Source organism: Labrus mixtus, chromosome 16, assembly GCF_963584025.1.
Source record: "Labrus mixtus chromosome 16, fLabMix1.1, whole genome shotgun sequence".
Taxonomy (NCBI): Eukaryota; Metazoa; Chordata; class Actinopteri; order Labriformes; family Labridae; genus Labrus; species Labrus mixtus.
The window spans coordinates 12,399,161-12,420,849 of record NC_083627.1 but is presented as its reverse complement, the minus strand read 5'-3'; the positions used below and the strand labels follow the sequence as shown (position 1 = coordinate 12,420,849).

General features: G+C 40.8%; 1 protein-coding gene across 1 annotated transcript; it reads left to right on the top strand.

Moving 5' to 3' along the window:
- Positions 1-17,545: 17,545 nt before the first annotated feature.
- Positions 17,546-20,251, top strand: marcksl1b (MARCKS-like 1b). The gene is made up of 2 exons (XM_061060070.1): positions 17,546-17,844; positions 18,883-20,251. Exons 1-2 carry the CDS (start codon positions 17,758-17,760, stop codon positions 19,417-19,419), a joined length of 624 nt encoding a protein of 207 aa, XP_060916053.1. The 5' UTR covers positions 17,546-17,757; the 3' UTR covers positions 19,420-20,251.
- The last annotated feature ends 1,438 nt before the right edge of the window (positions 20,252-21,689 follow it).

Genomic DNA, 21,689 nt, shown 5'->3' with positions numbered 1-21,689 from the left:
TTCAGTGTGTGAACACGCGTGTGAACAGTCTAATGCTAATGGGTAGTAGGAGCAGTGCTTCATGATATTTTTCAGCTTTCCCTCCACATGATATTGGGTGTCTGTGTGGTGGTAGAGAGATACAGACTCAAAATTCTTCACCATATTGACGTCCCCTAATGCCTTTCCCATCTCTATAGAGCTTTACCATCTCTCCATCAGACAACACCTTCTTGGATTTCACAAATTCGAGATAAACCGCATCGGGTGCGTTGAGACTGGATTCTGGTGTTGTTGTTGCTTTGACGAAAAAAAATTGTTTTATCGCCAACACCGTCTGTAAGCACACCAAACATTGTGGGCTGCCCCTAAACTCAGTGAACATGTAATCTAATTCCCACTTGTGTGAGTTTTCTTTCGGTGCTCATTGTAATGTTTAATGCTACTGGCTTTCGGAGTCCCTACCCCACAGATGGACTGGGAATAATCCAACCTACCCAATGCGTGGCGCCCGCTCAAAAAGAGAACAGAGGACGAGAAATGCAGTTTTCTCCTGCTGTGGATTGGGGATAAAGGTCGGGACATAAGCAACACATGGACACTGACGGAGGACGATGCTAAATCTCTAAAAACATACTACGACGGATTTTCAGCATACCTCACGCCGAAAGCTAACCCCATATTCGCCAGGTATAAATTCCACGAGAAAACGCAAGGGAGTGGTGAGTCATTCGAGCATTTTTGTAACGGAGCTCAAACTGCTTGTTAAAGACTGTGGCTATAAAAATAGCGAAGAAATGGTCAGGGACCGTATAGTGTGTGCCTCCAACTCAACTAGAGTACGGGAAAAGCTGCTTAGTCATGGACTGGAGCTAATGCTAGATAAGGTGTTTGATATAGGCCGCTCCTATGAATGAAACGTGAACTATTTGGCAATGGGGGCCACCCACTTAAAGTAAAAGAATACCGCAACCTGGAAAGCCCTGGGACTAATCAAGGTGGTATATGCAGTCACCAACTGGAGCAAGAAAGAGTGTGACTCTCACTCAGCTGACATACTGGGTGAGTACTCAGATGTTTTCAAAGGCATTGGTGAATTCCAGGTAAGGCTGAACGATTAATTGCATATGCCATAATATCGCGATATGATAAAACAAGATATTCTAACCGCAAAGGCTGCGATTACATTCTGGTCACGTGACATGTCAAAGCGAGAGTGAGGAGTCGGCTAATAACGGAGGCAGCAAGTTGGCACGTCAGACTTCGACCAGTTGAACAGTGGCCTCAGGCTCAACAGAAGTTGGCACTGCGGAAACTTTTGTGTCAAAGAGGAGAAGTAAGTCGGGGGAACGCCTGTTTCAACACTTAAAGAAACACCAAAAAGTAGAGAGTTGCAGAAACGCTGAAAACAGCGGAGTTGTGGTCAAGCCGTACAGCGGGGCACGTTGAGTCAGCCGGCCCGAGAGAGGGGCTTGCTAGCTGGGATCTCCAACGATGGACAACGCATCAAATATGGTGTTGGCAGCACAGCTTAATGAGTGGACCAGGCTCCAGTGTTTTGGGCACCGATTACATCTGACGATTGGTAAGTTAATTGTGTGTGTGTGTATTTGTGTGAGAGGGAGAGGGAGAGAGAGAGAGAGAGAGAGAGAGAGAGAGAGAGAGAGTGTGTGACTGTATTTGTGAGTGGAGGGAGTTTCTGAGTGTGTGTGTAATGGTGATAGATAACCTTGTATCACACACCAATTGTATTAATGAAACTATTTTAATTTCTTTCAGGAAATGCAATCAAAGAGGACATAGGTTCAAGAGCAACAGGACTGTGCAAGAAGCTGGTGGTGCATTTCTCCCACAGTTAGAGGAAGAAAGCAGACATTTTGCATCATTCCTGGACCCTAAATTCAAATTATGTTGTCATGACAATTATTACATACTTGCAAGGCTGGGAGTTAAACATATCAGTCAATATACAACTGTGATTGAAGTAAATAAAAATATGGTCATTCAAATGAATTCATGTATCATCTAATTTTGTCCTAACATATAGGCAACATATACTGTAAGCCAGGCCTTACAGTAAAAAAACAGTTTTGGAATGTTGATTCTATCTAATATTGAGTTGTTCATAGTATAGAATTATGTATTGCTTGTTTTTCTTGAAAGTACAGGAGAATACGGTCATCCTTAACTCCAGGGTGAGTGCAGTTTCAGGATAGACCCTAGCGTAGCACTAGTAGTTTGCCCGCAAGGAAGGTGCCATTTGCCCTCAGAGAAAAGCAGTTAGACAACATGGAAAGAGACAGTGTAATATGTAAAGTGACAGAGCCTACCCAGTGGGTTAACGTATGAAAAGCCCATACTAGCTCTCCACCTGACATGTACCTGCCTCCCGCATTGTGGCGGCCATCATTTTTGGGAGATTGAGAAGGAGGTAATCACTGCTCAGCAGGCTCAACCAAACCCAGGTAACGGGCCCCCGGGCCGCTTATTTGTTCCTGATGCTGTCAAGTCTAGGGTGCTTCAATGGGCTCATTCCTCTAAACTTACCTGTCCCCCTGGTGTTAACCAAACCCTGGCCTTCCTTCGCAGACGTTTCTGGTGGCCTTCTTTGGAGGAGGATACTAAGTCTTTTGTCACTGTCTGTCCTGTCTGTGCACAGTGTAAGACCACTGTCCCAGTGCTGGTCTCCTGTGTCCTTTGCCCATTCCTTTTCTGCCATGGTCTCATCTGGCCCTGGACTTTGTCTCTGGTTTGCCTGCTTCTGATGGTAACTCTGTGATCCTTACTGTTGTTTATCTATTCAGTGAGTTTGCACACTTTTTGCCTCTGCCTAAACTGCCCTCAGCTCAGGAAACAGCTACCATATTGGTGAAGAACGTCTTCCGGGTCCATGGCCTTTCCTGTGATATTGTTTTCCGACCGTGGGCCTCAGTTCACCTCTGTTGTCTGGAAAGCTTTCTGCTCTCCCCATAGGGGCCACCATCAGCCTTTCCTCTGGACTTCATCCGCAAACCAATGGCCAAGCGGAGAGAGCTAACCAGGAACTTGAAAAGACCGGTAAAACAAATGTTGTGATTAGATACTATTGATTATTGCAGTTTTCTTGTATTATTCAAGTAAAACACAAGTGGACTCATATGCTAGAAATGAGATAATAATATTATGAGTAATAATTATTTAAAAAATAATGTGCATAGTATGTCTGTCAGTCTTTGATTTTTAATGTTATTCATCTTTTAGGCTGCTGCTGAGCTGGTCAGTGTTAGCACCCAGAGCTGCTGAACAAACACTGAACAAACAATCTGAACGCTCTGAAAAAGACGGTGGGAGTAACGGTTGCCTTTCAAGTACCCACACACTGCTGATTTCTCTCCCCCCGTATTGGGAACAGCCTTGCAATAAGATAAACGGACTAACGTGGCATGCGAGCTAACAGCTAATGATAGCGCAGATAACTGCAAGCGCGCTCACATTAATAATGATCACCTCACCGTCTCTCTGCAACAAAGAGTAAAGACATATTATCAACTAAACAATACAGTCATTCAACACACTATAGTGTCAAATCGCCAAGACACTGCTATCACCTGAGCTGCAGGCATAGAATAATAATATTCATATTTAGTGCTTATCTAAAGGCAGCTGACCTAAAGGTATGTTCAATTTTTTTAGGTCAGCTGTGGTCTGTCAATTTGGGATGAAATGCGCATGAAAATGTATCCCACTGTACTCTGTTTTTATACAAACAGCACACTCTGCTGGTAAGAGGCAGGACTATTGCTGCCAGTGTAACACATACTGACTATTTAACTGATGTATGTCTGGTGACCGTACTAGACTTCGATCGGTGCTTATCGGAGGTAATTTAGCCGGTGTCGATAGTCACGTAATGTGCTTATATCGACCGATTTTATCGGCTAATTGATATATTGGATGGGCCCTAGTACTTGTATACGCACACACTCTTCAATGTATTGGACAGCTGCTTTCATAGAGAGCCACAAATACTCACAGCGCAACACAGCAGGCAGCCTGTTTTTTTCAAATTCATCTGTTTGTTTCTAAACTGCATGGCTCCGGCCCAGAGAATAAGTAGCCATATTAACAAGCCAACTTGCCAAGAAAACAGATCATCCCATCTGACTGAGGTCCTGTTCTTTCAGTGAGAGGCAGACAATGCACCTCTGTGTCTGTATGCACACACACCACTTCCCCAGCCACAGGGGAATGGGACAGCTATTCAGATCCAGATCATAGCATATTATAGCAGTCCACAGTAGATAGATCGCATATGTGAAAACAGCTTATGAGTACCGTTGATGTGGTGAAGTGTTCACACAACCGAAAAGTACAAGTTGATTTTGAGTGCGAAGGCATATAGGAAGATATAGAAATGAAATTAAAGATGTACACTATATATAGATCGGATAATATGTTTCTGGTCATTAACAGCGCCATCAATAGGGTTATAATAGACTTTAGGATGACTCTTTTTCATCCACATTCAAGTTTGGCAACGTATAAAAGTGTTTATGTGTATTATCAGTTGCCACATAACAGATGCAGGAAGTAACTGCACATATAACATATAAACACATATCTTAGATCTGTATAATTATTGGTGTTAAGGAAAGATATTTCAGCTGCAGTGCAGCACAGTACAGGAAGTTTAATCTCCATTTGGGGCATATATGTTACACAATACAACTTTTACTCCTTTAAAGGGATACTTCACTTGTTGAAACATGAATCTGTATTGACATTGGGTCATATATGTAGAAATGTGAAATACATTTTGAAGTTGGTGCCTTCTTGGCCGAGAAAAGGCAGATAGTCTCTTTTTGGCTCATGTGGATGAAAGACACCAAATCCCAGAATGCACAGCACCGCAGGCCACTCCCACTAAGGTCAGGTTTACGGACATATTTACTTCAACACATAAGGCCATTTCCTCAACTGATTCCGAGATTTCTTCCAGAAGGAATTGGTATCTTGGAAATTCCTGGCAGAAAACAGACTCTGTGTCTGTGTCCATAGGCAAACAGGGAGAGCACCGACACTACCAGTCCGCCCCAGCTCGAGCCGGCCCCGGCTCCTCGTCCTCACCGCCGCCGACAGCAGCAGCCAAGACACAAGACCGGCCTGTCTGCAGAAGCCGTCTCTCCGCTATATTTATATTTTTTCGCCATTATCAGCTTTCTCCATAGAGCCTGTTAGCATAGCTTCCAAGCAATATGGTGGACGTTAAGTTTCGATTCTGGGAGTGAGTTCCCACCCACTGATCTGTGATTGGTCTGTAGCTTCAGTGGTCGAAAATATGAGGAACTAGCGTTGTAGTTTCACCCCGCTAACCGCAACAGTTTCCAATGACGCAAAATTATGATTTTTGCGTCATCGGAGGCTCCTTTTCAGACTTAGAAATACAAAGATTTCCCATCTCAGAGGAAAATGAGGGCGGGATGCACGACCATTCAAAAATACTATCAGGTTTCTAATGATACAACGCTTAATTCAAATGGGTGAAGTATCCCTTTAATAAGTCCCTCTATGCAAGTCACAGTTTCCCCAAAGCCTAGAATTCATACATTTTTTGACTTATGATAATTGTTAGTCCAAACATTCAGATATTGCGATCATCTAACAGCTCTTTGGGATAGATTGATTTAAATGATATGTTAATAAGCTCTTCAAGAGAAAAGCAAAACCGCCGCAAAGTAGCTGGACCGGACTCTGTCTCTCCCTCCACGTTGAAGCACTGTGCTGATCAGCTGTATTCAGTCTTCACAGACATTTTAACACCTCATTGGAGACATGCCACGTGCCAGCCTGCTTCAAGACCTCCACCAAGTCCCCCAAAAAACAAGGACCACAGGACTTAATGACTTCAGACCCGTCGCCCTGACCTCTGTGGTGATGAAGTCTCTCCAACCTCAAAGACATCACAGACCCTCTTCTGAAGTTTGCTTACAAAGCCAACAGGTCTGTAGATGATGCTATCAACCTGACCCTTCACTTCATCCTCAAGCATCTGGACTCAGCAGGAACCTACGCCAGGATCCTGTTTGTGGATTTCAGCTCTGCTTTTAATACAATAAACAGCTCTGCTTCAGGACAAGCTCTCCCAGCTGAACGTGCCTGAGTCCACTTTTCGCTTCCTGGGGACCATCATCAACAAGGACCTCAAGCTGAACATCAGCACCCTCATCAAGAAAGGACAGCAGAGGATGTACTTCAGGACCATGATGGTTCACTTTTACATTGCCATCACTGAGTCCATCCTCTCCTCCCCCATCACAGTCTGGTACGCTGCATCCAAAGCAAGGGACAAAGGCAGGCTGCAGCTTATCACCCGCTCTGCAGAGAGGGTGATTGGCTGCAAACTAACATCTCTCCAAGACCTGTACTCACCCTGGACGTGGACTGTTTGAGACCCTCCCCACTGGCAAGAGGCTGCGGTCCATCAGGACCAAAACCTCACGCAACAAGACCAGTTTCTTCCCCTCTGCTGCCAGCCTAATTAATAATGTCCCTGCCCTCCCCCCACATATAGATTTCTGCTGTATTTATGTGTAAAATGTCAAACGTTCTTCCTTTGGGTAGCTATCCATCCATTTGAATGCAGTAAAAGTATATCCATATTGTCTCAACTTACCTAATAATAAAGAATGATCTATCACAGCACCCACCAGTTTCTATTATCTTGCTTCCCCTGGCAATCATGGAACGAAACTCCCACTTAAATGAGCCAGACTTATCAAAATAAGTGAGGATTCTGCTTAATCCTGCCTCATGGAAAGACCCCCAGGACCTCCTGACTATACAACAACAAACCCTGGTTTACACCCCATCTCAGAAAGCTGCGTCAGGCCAAGGAGGAGGTCTGGTGACCAGGACCTGTACAAGCAAGCCAGAAACAAGCTGACGAATGAGATCAGGGTAGCTAAGGGCGCACTCACACTAGCAAAAAATGGCGGAAATGGGCTTCCAGCATCCTTTGCACTACTAATCACTGCACTATTTACTTATTTAGTCTAGTCTTATTAGTCTTTGTTTATTTTGTGTTTAATTGTTGATATTTAATGTTGCACCTTTGTACATAGAAAGCCCAGTTTACTGAAATCAAATTCCTTGTGAGTGAGCATACCTTGCCAATAAAGCTGATTCTGATCTTAATTTGCGCATTTGCATACATGTTATTGTTGTGAATAAGAGGTTACAGGAGGTCACTGAAACCAAAATCTGTATTTCACAATGTTTTCATTAAATCAATATTCTTGTGTCTATTAATAATTTGACCAATTTTAAGAATAAGGACCCACATGTTCGAAACAGTGACCAAGAAAGCGGGATCTGGAATCACACATAGACCAGAGAAGGGCCAATAATAAGAGCAGAGGAAACAGACCATGGATCAAGTGAGGGATAAAGGGAAGAGATTAATTTGAATAGGGATGGAGGACCACACCTATTCAAAAGGACCTACCAGCACCTGTAGTGCCAGCACACCACCCTCAGAGGTGTCACACCCTGTTGCTGACAGTATCTTGGAGACAACGGAGATAATGGTTGATTGATTGATTGATGATTTGGAGCCCCTTTTCTATTTTCACAGATCCTGCAGCCATATGTTGATGGGTCCTTGGGCAAAACACCTAATCAGTTCACTAGCAGGCGTTGTCAATGGAAATTGTGTATGGCAGTATTAATTAATTTTGCCATCTTTCCTTCTACTCCATCCTATACAGATAGACATACTCTAACCTATGTCTATCAATGTCCATTATTAAGGTATTGCATATGAATGGGATTAGTTAATGTTAATAGACACTTTACACAGCAGCCTCTTCTATCAGTGTGTGAATGGGTGTGAAAGGGTATTCGGTATTGTGGTATAAAAATCACTTTGATAATAGTCACAAGATTAGAAAAGCGCCATTCAAGTCCAGTTATCATATCTTCAACATAACATTGTGTCTAATTACAACATGCTGTTTGCGTAAAATCAAGGGACTAATTTGTTTGTCTGCTATCTAATAAGAAACATGTTATTTTGAAGTGGTAATGTTTTTTTTGTTTGTGCTAGTGAGACAAAAATGATCCTTAAAGCAACTTTCAGAAAAAATTGAAGTAATTATATTTATGGATTCCTTTTACTGTTTTCTAGGTTAGACTGCTGAACTTTGTAGTCAAGTTGTAACAGAAAGATGTTAGGAGAATTAAAACTTGAAATGATGGCAACTCCTAAGTCACACATATGCTTAAAAGTACGAATAATAGAAAGGTAAATGAAAGGTAAGTTTCTTTCAACTGAGGGTCTTCCCATACTTTTGGGATTGTGACAGATAAAAAAGGCACTCTACGTAATGCTACTACACAAACATGCATAAAAACACAGACATTGATAAATACACAGACTTAAAAGAGAAAGTAACTCTAAATCTTTATCAAGGCCCCTAAGTGAGCAACATTCTAGGCGTTTGCATCCAAGCAGACTCACATTGGGATACGTGAGTGACATGTAGAATTCATGACGGTTGTCATGGCGCCTACATAGCAACTGGCTATTCATGTACCAGCTGCTGCTTCCAGTTGACTCAGTAAAATTAGAGAATAGGGTGAGGCGGTAGAAGAGTGAAAGTGGTATAAGAGCGCAATGGAAACAGAGAAGAGGGAGAGCTGGGAAATTGGTTTGGTGTGCAAGTTCAATTTTTTTTGTATGTGTATGATTCTGTGAGTTATACTGTAAAGTAAGAGGGGGTGAGCACTGAAGAAATGGAGAAAAAAAAAAGAGACAGGAAGAAAAAGGATCAGCTGGTCTGAAAACCTAAATGGACAGGGGAGAGGGGCAAATGAGTGGTTGAAGGCTCCTTGATAAGCAATATGGGGGAGACAGAATATTGGAACTTAACTCTGCAGATTCTACAATAGGCCGTAAATTTCAATACACAAAATCAAATACTGACTCCTAGACTCCAAGCAGCCATGGGTAATTGATGCCAAGTCTTATTTTAAGGGCCTTTTTCATCACGTAGCAAGAAATGCAGCACATGACACACACTTGCACACTCACATGCACATACACACACACAAAGACACACACCCACATTTACTTGACCTCTTTATGACCAGCTGTCCATTTCATACTACAGAGATGCAAAGACACACTTGCACCTACAATGACAATGAGGGGCACTCGTGAAGATGCTCTCACACGGGGACACAACCACACGTACATAAATAATTTAGTTCGCTTGAAAACGTGCAACCCTGCCATCCCCCATCCCCCCACCAAAGACCAACCAACGCTAAGCCAAAGCCTGGGTAAAAGCACCAGAGTAGGCCATAAATGATAGAGAAAGAGTAGAAACAAGAGATGAAACAGAGAAGTAGAATGGAGAGTGAGATTGGAAATGTATCAAGCAGGCTGAAGGAGCATGGAGGGAAATAAAGACAAGGGAGGGTGACAGCCCTGAAAGGTCTTTGAGAGTGGAAAATGACAGACGCTTATATACGTTCTGGTGCCTCACTAAGCGGGAAAGGGAAAGGAAAAGCATTTTAGGGATTTGTGAGATTTTTTTGGGAAACCATGATGCAGCAGTTTCCATATGAAGAGGGACCTACTGTTACAACAGTGCCCGCTGTAATCCTGTTCGCACTGTGCATACATTTTATTACTGGTATGATTTTCTCCTATTTAAACTAAAACATGACAATAGCAGGTCCTGCTTTTATTTATTTTTCCTTTCTTTTCTCTTTTCTGTTCCTTAGTTGCAGTCTATGGCTGGGTCCACTCATATTGCATCATTACAAGGTGTATGATGGGTGTAACATAACTAGTAACGGTCAAGGGCAATTATAATCATTTTTCAGGCTATAGGAAATAAAAGCAACTTTGTAATGAAGCATCCCAGGTTGACCAGGGTCTATGTTTCCGAACTAAAGCTGCCACTCTCTGCTTGACCCAATCCTTATTAAGCTTTTCTAGATCTCTTATTACCAGCGCATAGTTGTTGGGTTAGGAGAGATGGGGCAATGGGGCCAGAGGTAGCGCCATTGGATCTCTCAAAGATTCTCTGAAGTATTCTGAAATATCTGCAATTTTTTTAAAATAGATATTATGGTAAATCCAGTGGAAAGGGATGAACAACTTTCAATTTGGCTAGTGTTTTTTTGTTTTTTTTCTGAAATAAATGATCCTGATTTAAAGGAAAAAAAGGTTTAAATTACCCTGTTAAAATGAGGATTTAAATGTATATCTATACAAGTCTAAAATGACTCCCAAGTTTGTGATGTTTGTTTTTATCTGCCTTACTTGGTCAGACCAAATTTACAATTGGCATTGTCAGCATAAAGTGGTTATTAGCAAATAAACACAATATAATATTAAATACAAAGTAAATAAGCACTAAAAATATCAAAACTAAGAATGGGAATATATACATCCAGGATTAAAGATCTGCTAAGCTTAGTTATACCAAGTATAAATTAATAAAATAATGCAATTTCTCACCTTTATGATTTATCTTTGCCTCCTACAGAGCCGTCTCTTTGGATGCAAAGTCCACCTTTTTCAGCCAGTTCACTCTCAATGGCAAGTATTGCTAAGTTGTTGATGCTTTTCTGGCTCATTGTGGAGCGCATGTAGTTTTTAATGATTTTCAGTTTGCTGAAAGATCTCTCCCCTCCAGCAACACTTACTGGTAATGTACAGAACATCCTCAGTCCAATGCCATAAATGCTCTAAAGCTTCATTCCGTAAATCCTATTTAGCAACTCCATTGGTATTAATGGTCCAGAGAATGGGGGCATTGTATATGTACATTTTTTTCAGATGGAGAATTTGTTTTTCCAAATCTTCAGATAGATCCTTGGAATATTTTGGTATTAAATGTCTGCAAGATGACTAAAGATCATCTTCACTTTCTGGGAGTCAAGTCCGAGTGAGCTGATGTGAGAACGCCGCAGGATATTCTCTGGAGAATTCACCTCGAGCCAAAAGGAGGGGGAGTGATGTTTCTATACTGTGACTGCTGCACGGTGTTAAGAGTGTCTGCACGCGACCACTTCGATCTCTGTGCATGTAATTGAACGGCTGCATTATGTTTTCTGTTCGTCAGTGAGTTGTTTTCCGTTCTTTTGTTTATGTTGTCATTCTGTTGGGCTACATGTAGCATTGATATAAAGGCAAATATTCTCATTATAGCATCGAATAGCGGACTCTGTTGCTTCGTCCGCTACTTCCGCATTGTTTTTTTACGTCACGTCTTACCTCAGACCCCCCGACCCCCCTCCCCTCTGACAGGGATAGTCGCTCCTGTCTCTGTGTGTTTCCCTCCAGTCTTGGTTGCCCTCATCCTCACCTGTGTCGTTTGTCTCACCTGTGTTTGATTACCCCTGTGTCTATTTAGTCTCACGGTGCATTCAAATTGTCTTTTTTTCTTAGGAAAGTTCCTAACTGAGTGAAATGACCCGGAAGCATCTAAGTGGCGGCCATGATAATAATTTGAATTCTCTAAAAGCAAAGGAAAGGTGCGTCAATGCTTCCTTTATAACCTCCTTTAGCATAGGGTACACTGGACCATCCTTTACGAAAGGAGATTAGATGATGCCGTCCCACAATTCCTTGCAGCTGCAACATTTAAGCATCTGGCTCATCCCCAGTTATAGTCATCATAATGTACAGCCACATTAAGTCTGTCTATAATAAGAGTAGCCACTTGAACAGAAGTATGTCAAGCCTTCTTCATCAAAGAATTGTCATTCTCTTTGTCTTTGATGATGAAAAATTCATTTACCCTGTCTAGCTTCCTGTTGACCATTTTCCATACTTTAATTATAATAATCAAGCTTTAGCATGAAATAATACTTTACTGTGCACAAATCCCACTGAAAGGTAATTTTGGATGTATTTTAGGCCTTAATAAGGTAAAATGTGCTTTCAGACTTGAAACATTTCTGAGTTTTTTTTTTTTTTACACCTAATGTACTTTCCCTTTTTTGATAAACAAGATTCAAAAGCATATGCTGTGATTGTTTATGAATTTGCTGTAAATGTTTTGAGAACAGCAAATTATTAATTAATTTTAAGTCAGGCTGAGCTGCGCAACCATCTTCCTTTTCTTGGATCAGTCTGGGATTTCTTTCAGTACCATCCTCTGGCAATCAGTCTCCCTCCCCCAACTGCTTCATGTAGCCTAGAGGGTGTGTCGGGATGGCCAAGGAGATTTGTGTGCGTGCACTTTTGTGTGTGGGTGTGGGTGTGTGTTGAATGCAAGGGCAGTCCCTGTCCCTTTACAGATGGCTAGTATTTCAGTGTTATGCTGACCTTTTCGCTCAGGTTGACGATGTTTTTCATTTTGCCTCTTAAAGATCTCCAGGGGGTTGTGGTTTGTCATCTTGAATTTGGGTAGTGGAATATTTACGTGCCTTATCTTTTGTAAAGCAAAGTTGAATGCTCGTACTTCCCTCTTGTCTTTATTCATATGACACTGAAATGGTGCTACTTTTAATTAAAATACATTCAAAGACCTTGCATTCACCATACACTCTGCTTTCCTATGTTAATATTTGTATTGTTCAGAGAAGAGATAGAATCAGAGAAGAGAGTTAAAACATTGTAGGTCTCTAAAAGCAGTTAATACATGGCCATGTGGAATACTGAATTCTCAGTCGTGAGAAGGTAAGGTCAGCACAGACAGTGGCTTGCAATGAACCTTTGTTCACACAGACTCTGTTGGACAATCTGTTATATATCTTTTACATATACATATGCAGATTAATTCATTTATTTGACATTGGTACAAACAACAGTTTAAAAAACCTAGTGTTCATAAGACCCAAAAAGCTAGGCTATGACAGAGAAGTTAACAAACAACACTTAACTTGTCAGTGATGAGGCAGAACATCTTGCGCTCCCTCTCACCTTGTCCTACTTTAATATCAGGGGAATTATTTGTTCAAAGGGGTTATAATAGTTAGGAAGACAGGTTTTAAGGATGGTTAAGAGTTTACCTTCACAATGGAAGAAGTTCTAACCAAGGGTATTTTTTTTTTTTTTTACCAGAATCCCTCTTGTGATGTCACAAGGAGAGCAAATTTGAAACAGAGCATTTTTCTCTGTGTTGTAAGACTTCTGCAGACCACAAACAAAGGACTGGATGGGTTTGTTTCACATTTTGTGGGTCAGTAGACACTCAGGTTACCCAAATATATGTTCAAAAACACTGTAGAAGTGGATTTTTCATAATATGTCCCCTGGATAAATTGGATTTACGATATGTCACTAACAGACATTTTTTGTTGGTCTAGGCAAAATACATATGCCTACAAAATTTCAAAATCCTAATTTGAATTTTTGAAATTTTCTAGGGAGTGCAAATAGTAAATGGATTGACTTGAGCTTGTAAAGTGCTTTGTAGTCTTCTGACTACTCAAAGTGCTTTTACACCGCAGGTTTTTTCCAACTCTGCTTTAGAATTTCTTTGTCGTTGCTTATAGTGAACTCTCTGCTTTTATTCTAAATTAGTCTCTTCCCTCTTCTTACTCATCTTTGGAGTCCCCCCGCCCCCCCCCCATTTACCATTAAAAAGAGAAGCTAGCCCAGTGAAAGTGATGTATCAGTCTGCATGTGAATGTGACTCCCTGAGTATGTGTGTTTTCCAGGCTTTGCATGGCCACTGGCAACGCAGCTGCAACATTAGTAGGTCAGTGTGTCATTATCAGCACTTCTCCCTCTCTCCTCTCTCTGCCTTCATCTCTCGTCTCAACATCACCTTCTGTACATACCTTTTAATTGTTTTGTTTTTTGGGTTCATATTATTTGGTTTTGTTTTTTTAAATCTATTTATTTCTTATTTTATATATTTATTAATTTGTTTATTTTTTATTGTATTATTTATCGAAATAACTTCAATACAGAGTGTGAGTTAAGCATGGCATCAGCATGTTGTTCGAACCTCCACACACATAAAAAAAGGTAAAACGCTTTTTGTAACAATAACATGAATTTAATTATTCAAATGCATTTTACCTTACACATAAAATAAACAGAGCTGAGTGTTAAATCTAAGACGTTTTGTCTAAGTCTTACATTTATTTCTCTTACTTATAATTTTAAGGGGCGGCTGTGGCTCAGTTGGAAGAGTCGGTCGTCCCTCAATTTGAAGGTTGGGGGTTCGATCCCCAACTCCTGCAGCTACATGTCCGATGTGTCCTTGGGCAAGACACTTAACCCTATGTTGCTCCAGCTACTTCATCAGTGGCGTATGTATGGGAATTGTTACTTTTGATGGCCACCTTACATAGCAGCCTCTGCCATCAGGGTGTGAAGGTGTAGGTGTGACCTGTGGTCTAAAAGTGCTTTGAGTAGTCAGAAGACTAGAAAAGCGCTATACAAGCTCAAGTCCATTTACTATTTACCATTTAATACATCCTTTTCACAAAGCTACCTGCACATGGATTGAAGGTAACATAAAGACGAACCGTCCCTAAGACTCAACACTATTTTACTAGAAACAATGCAAAATCCCGGTTTTCTATGATTTACATTCCCCTACTTTCCTCTGGCATTCCCTCTGCCTATCTCAGGACTGATGGCGGAATGAGAAGGGGAGAAGAGGAGGTAGAAGGTAGAAGGTAGAAGACGGAAAGGGGGAGGTGTATTGGTAAATGGTTGCGATACGACGACTTATTGCAGTCTTTCTAGTTCAGATCTCCAGAATGTGCTCACGTATGAAAGAAAACACATACAGTATATTTTTGGACTATTGTGTGGGTGAACACAGATTCAAAACACACACATGCTTATGACACACACACACACTATGGAGGTTGGACCTACTCCCGCACGTCTGATTATGTTCCCTAGAAATCAAGGCTGGTTTCACATAGCTAGCGTGTGCTGCATTAAGGCTGATGATGGCTTCTGCTGGTTATGCCTGCACCATCATGGTCCACACACAGGCAGTGTGTTTTCCACAGCACTGCAGCAGGTTAACAAGGGGAGTGAAGTGAGTTGTTCAATGAGAAATTAGATTGAGATCTAAATATGACTTATCCTTTTTATAACATATTTTTCTCCATCTTGTCCTTCTCCCAACCCCAGAATCTGTCCCTCATGGAATTTGGTACTTACGGTTGTTTGATGACTTGCCATACACCCTGGCCATATCTTATGTATGCTATCTCTCCGCTACAACAATGTCAGTCCTGGACCCCATCTTCTTCTCTCTCTACTCATACCCTTGGCAATCTATACGATGTCTATCATAGCTGATTCGCTCCTTTCTGTTTATTGGTTGATCATGTATGTCTATAGGATTCTCTGTGCTGTTCAAGTCCTGACACTTGATTGTCCCATGACAATGCTTCACTTATATGCACATGACACACAGATACACATTTGCAAACACACAAAGACATACTTTATACAGGGCAAAGTGTTTAGTACAGTAGATGATGTACACAACGTTTACTAGAAAAGCGCCATACAAGCTCAAGTCCATTTACCATTTACAGTACAATCGTCACTGCCACTGACACAGCTTTTATTACCATCCTAAAGGAGCAGAGATTCTTAGAGGGAGAAGAATGACACAATCAATTATGGTTCCATGTGGAAAAGTAAACCACAATGGGGTTTTTCTCTCACTGCTTATTCTTTCAGGACTGAGGTACTTCAGGTGGGCTGAGTGTCCCATTTACAAGGGAAGACTTGAGGGGATGGGAAGGCCTGCATGCCAGGCATTCCAAAGTACACAGTGGACACATTATAATGACACTGACAAGGCAAGCTATAGAAAGATAAAGCAAGTTATGGAGTGAGAAAAAGTTGTCCACTCACTGTGATAGCCATGAATTGAGTCCAGGAAGGGTAAACCAACCAACCAAGTAACGCCAAATATAAAAGATTTTTTCTTTGAATAATGAAAGACATTCAACACAGAAGTGCTCGTGCAGCTACATGTCCGATTTGTCCTTGGGCAAGACACTTAACCCCAAGTTGCTCACGCTGCTTCGTTGGCAGTGTATAAATGTATATGAATGGGATTAGTTACTTCTGATTGTCTCACTACATAGCAACCACTGCCTTCAGAGTGTGAATGGGTATGAATGTGTAGGTGTGACCTGCAGTGTAAAATCACTTTGAGTAGTCAGAAGACTAGAAAAGCATTAGACAAGCTCAAGTCCATTTAGATGTATTAAAATATGATATACATATAATCATGCCAAATCGGTTGGTCTGTATGGTTGCAGTAACGTTTGCAATATTTTAAACCTCAAATAAAAAAGACTTGCAACATTTACGTCTGTCATGAGGAATGTCAGCAGGAGCAAATGATCAGTTGGAATGTGCATGATGATCACACTGACATATTTTGCTCCTGGTATGTTGTTGACCAGCGGAAGTTACAATAAGTCTAGTCATGGAGCCATGGGGACAGAGTATGAAATGCTATTAGTCCAAACCCTGATCCTATTGGGGTTTAGTGTCTTGCTCAAGGACACTTTGACATGTGACTATACCAATAAGCCACAGTAATGACTGATTTTTTTTTAAATTTACCATTTTTTTTAATGTCTTCATTTTGCTCCTGTGTAACAAACATTACTAATTTTTTGCTTTTTTTTCTGAGAGTATGATACTATAATCTCATGAGCATCAAATTTAAAACAGACTTAATGATCATTACCTTGGCAAGCCAGAATAATTACAATTTGGAGCCATGCTTGCCTATAGTTTCTAAAAATAAATGATTCTAGTTAAAGTATCAGTATATAGATACATTTAATATCTGCTGATAAATGTTTCCATAAGACCACTCAATGAATGTTCCAAACAGATTTGCTTTATGAAAGGGATACTTGGGAGATAATTTCACTAAAACTACAAGTGATAAGTTTTAACTAAACATTTGTATCTATGAGCACACTGAAACCAAAAGAGACACTCAGGAAGTTCCCTGCTTTCTTCATACGAGAAAAGATATGATGCAGTAAAATGCATTAAATGCCTTTGACTGAAACACTTCAAGATTATATATGAAACAATAAGTAAAATAATGTATTTGTCAATAGACAATTAATCAATCAGAAAAACAATCAACAATAAGATTTTAAGCATTTTAAAAATACATTAATTAAAAAAAATAACATACTACAGTTCGAGTGATACAAGAGTCAACAGAAATAGCTGTTACATTCGTTACTAATTAAAATACTAAAATACAAAAAAAAAAAATAGATTAAAATATTTAGGCCATGGTGTTTGAGTTTCAGTGCTCAGTATGTGCTCTACAGGCCCTTTCATAGGAGCTGACACATGCTTACATGCCAAGATGATATTTACCAGTGATATATTTGCGTATCATTTGTGTATTAAAGAGACAACTAAACTAAATTGATTTCCTCTGAAGAGGCGGGGACAATTATGGAGACATGATTGATTTGCAGAAGTGGTAAATCCATGCCCTTACGCTGCACAATGATTGGTCAGACCTCAACATGTCCCGCCCAAGGGTGGCGCCTTGAACCTGCTGTATGTTGGGAGTGTTGCGCTCCACCACTGTTGAGCTTACAGGATTGCATTGTACAGGGGTGGTCGGTCTGATAACGAGAGGCACTGACTGGAGGGAAGTTGCAGTCATTTCAGGAAAAGCCCCACTTTTCACTGTTTCACCACTGGATCCGTAATTCACATTGGTATTGGATTAATCGGAAACCCCTCTTTCTAAGTTTTTGTTTTTGATTTGCTTTAGAAGACATACAAAACTCGCAGCGATGGGATCCCAGGCATCCAAGGGAGATGTAGCTGCAGAGGCAAACGCTTCTGCCCCTGATGCTTCAGCTGTCAAAACCAATGGACAGGTAATTACACTGTACTGGGTTGCTATTGCTTTCCTTTCCTTTCATTTAATTAATTTGCCATGTAAATAGAAAATAAGACCCGTTTCCTCACACTCTAAAAATGACATTACAAATTTAAGCCGATGCTGAATTGATAAAACTTGAATGTGGGGACGTATGAGGCGAGTCTGCTGGAGGCTTGTTGGCATCGTTATCTCCTGCCGAGGCTGTTCACAGAACTAACCCCCCAAAAAAATCTTGTCTCAGGCTATTTCGGTGGAAAGGCGAATTCATGATCACATCCAGCAAGTTGTGATTGTTGGTAAATGAGACCTAACGCAAAATCCGCAAAACGACTAGATAGTGCCTGGCCAGGTGGGGGTGGGGGTGGCGGGGGGCTCGAGCCATAGACTGTAAGGCTCGAGCGCACGTAGGCAGACTCAACCTCTCCTCCCTTTAACAAAAGCCTCTTGGTCACCTGGTCAGTTTTTCGCGTATTTGTACTTTTCAGTATTGGTATAAGTGGGATTAGACAACCTAAACACGTTTGACCCTTATTGGGTGGTTATGATTTGGATTTAGCCTATTTGATAGAAAAGAAATACATAACCTAATTACACTATCAAGAAAAAGGGAGATGTTCTAAAGTAGCCTATAAGCTGTATTTTTTCCGAAATTTAAATCTTAGTCTATTCCAGCTGGAATAGACAACAGAAATTGGAAGAATTTTCCTTTTTCCGACAATGAGCCTCATCCCTGTCTTTGTTTAACCGCTATCTGTCTGGTACTTTAGTCTATCTACGGGATGCTACCGCCGCCTATCGTCAAATGTGGGTACTGCAAGGCGTCGCCTCTGAGACAAGCGACACGGTGGTTAATTGATGAGCACGAGGATGCCTTGGGAAAAAAAAGGTTGACAGCTAAAATAAGCGTCCCCTATTTATGTTGCATGTGCAGAGGGAAGTCTTTTTTACTTGTATACTGTTTTCTGCATGAGAGGTTGAAGGTTGAGAAACAGAAATAGATCACCATTTTTTTTTTTTTACAACCATTTTGTAGGAGAATGGCCATGTGAAAACCAATGGGGATGTTTCTACAAAACCTGATGGGAATGCTGCTGGGACCAATGGCTCAGCCGAGGCAGCCCAGGAGCATGAAGCCGGTGCAGGAGGTGATACTATTGAGCTGGCACCCCCTGCAGATGGAGAGACAGCCAAACCAGAAGGAGAGGCTGAAGCTAAAGAGACACCTAAAAAAAAGAAGTTCTCCCTTAAGAAGACCTTCAACTTCAAACTGAACTTGAAGAAGAGCAAAAAGAGCGAGGCTGTAAAAGAGGATGCCGTAGCAGCCACCACGCCCACTGAGGAGAAGCCGGCAGAGAACGGTGCTGCTGCAGAGGAGAAAAAGGAGGAATTAAAGGAGGAGGCTGCTGCTGCTGCTGCTGCTGCCACCGAGGCTCCAAAGGCAGAGGAGGGACCGGCTAAAGAGGGTACCCCTAAGGAGGAGGTAAAGGAGGCAGTGGCTCCAGCCCCTGAGGCCACACAACCAACAGAGGAGAGCAGCTTGACCCCCTCTCCCTCTGAAAAGAAAGAGTGATCCACCTTTATCTCACAGTGAACTGGATGAACTGTTTTTCAAAGTAGAGAAAATTTAAGAGTATATATATATATATGTATATATATATGTGTATATGTATACATATGTATATGGATATATGTATATGTAAATATGTACACGTGTGTGAGAGACTTTGAGGTGCCACTTTTCGTCATGATAACAAGACGACAGACTACATTCACTAGATCACTGCTCAACATCTTGACCTGGAATGAGTTTTAGGCTGTGGGTTATGTTGCTTCAAATGGATATTAATGGTTAGAGCGCAGGCTAATAACACCGTGAAGTATAGAAGGAAGAAGATGGATGGAGAGAATGAAGTCCAATCTTCTTCTATCCAAAAGTCTACAGACCAAGATGCCACCTTCTTGAAGGAATGAAGCGAGATAAGAAACTAGGACACCATAGCCACTTAAAATGTCTTTTGAATAGGTGGGTGGGTGGGTGGGGGGGGTGTAATAGAGACTTACCAACTTTATACATTCCTATATTTTAAGCCAAATTTGAAATATTTTGCGATGTATTACAGAGGACCATCTTCCAGATTCAGAGAAGCTATTACTTGTTTGTTAAGAAAAAAAAAAAAAAGATCATCTTGATTTTCACCTTACTATGAAATAAGAACACCTAAGCTTATTTTCACTGTTGCAGTTTGTTATGAAACAGACTTGTTGGTTTCGTGTAAGTCTGAATCTGCTTGTCTCTGTAAATATATTGGATTGATTTCTGTTCTTTATTTTGATAATGTTGACAGATGTTTCTGGTTTTATTGTAAAGTTGATAATGTTAAATAAATGTTGGTTACCTGCCAGTTCATGTGTCTTAATGTTTTTTTTTAAGATAAATCCCTGTTTTCAAAATCAGTACACTTGAAAGCTCTCTAAAGCCTGTGGATAATATTTAAGAGTTATAAGGAACTTTGGTGACAGATTATAGCCATTTGCAGAAGTGTAGAAGCAAAAATAAAGACTACGGAAATAATTACTTTGGTTGGTCAAATGATTACATAAATTAAAGTCTTACTATAGAGACAACAATTAAACACGAAGGCTCAATTCAGTCTGTTGTATAACATTGATCTGGTGTTCCAGTAGTAGAAATTAAAGAAGCAAGGGAAAAAAGAACTGGAGTAAATTTGCAGTACAGTGTAAAACACTTAGACCTAGGTTATAAGCTTCATTAGAGCTATGTTCTGATTATTTGCAAAGAGGAAATCAAAATAGACTTGGTATAAATATTGACCATTACTGGACGGTCAGTAACTCACTGCCAAAAATAATCATCAGTAAATATAAAAACAAACATGAACTATTTTTGATTAAGTTAACCAGTAAAAACCACTAACTTAAAAATGTGTCTCCTATAAACACATCAAACGCATCATTCTGTGATTATTAGGTAAGGCAAAACCAGCCAGTTGGTTTAGAGATAATACACAAAAGTGAGCTTCATTAATGCCTGCTCTCTGTGCGACCTTCAGCCTTGTGGCCTGAGAAATCTGCAGTGTTACACCCACCCTCTCCTCACTCAACCATCTACTGTCTTACTTTAATTTTCGAGGGCCAGTGGCCTCCTGAACATGGCTTTTGAACACAGACGTCCTGCTCTTACAGAACAGAACTGACCTGGTTGAAATGGTGATATTATGGGTTGAGTTCAGAGCTACATTGACTCACCCCTCAGACATTTATGAAATATTTAAACCAAACTGAAGCTCCACTATTGATACAGCATTCTCAATTTAGAGGAACATGAACTTGAAACAGCAGCAACAGTTTGTTTTAACACTTTAAACACCAAGAAAAGCAATTATACTTCTTAAATTAATTGTGTAGCACTTCCTTGTCTTTACTCCCACCTGCTATACACTTGCAGCATGGTAGATTGCAAATCATTAATATTAGCTTCACAGAGGTTAACTTTTGTAGTGTTGTTTTGTTTGCACAGCATACAATGACATTCTGTGACAGAAGAACCTGGAGGTGACGATCTCATTCAACAATAACAGGGTCACCAAAGACTTGCTCTGAAGGTGCCCTGAAGTGAGCTTACACTGACATCTCATGGCCATTGTGTAGAATATCACACAGCAATAGTCTAGACTCCAATATGACATATTCTAATCAATCAATCCACCAAAAAAAAACTTCATTCATACAGCTCCTTTCAGACAAATTCAATTGCAGTTCAAAGTGCTTTACAAGAGTGCAGAAAACGTGATTGGCGGAAAAGTAGTTTTAAAAAAGCAT

What these genes read in the sequence shown, in the direction of transcription:
- marcksl1b (XM_061060070.1), top strand. Translation starts at nt 17,758, where the DNA reads ATGGGATCCCAGGCATCCAAGGGAGATGTAGCTGCAGAGGCAAACGCT. An exon ending in CTGTCAAAACCAATGGACAG is followed by an intron (nt 17,845 to 18,882) that starts GTAATTACACTG and finishes ACCATTTTGTAG; the next exon opens with GAGAATGGCCATGTGAAAAC.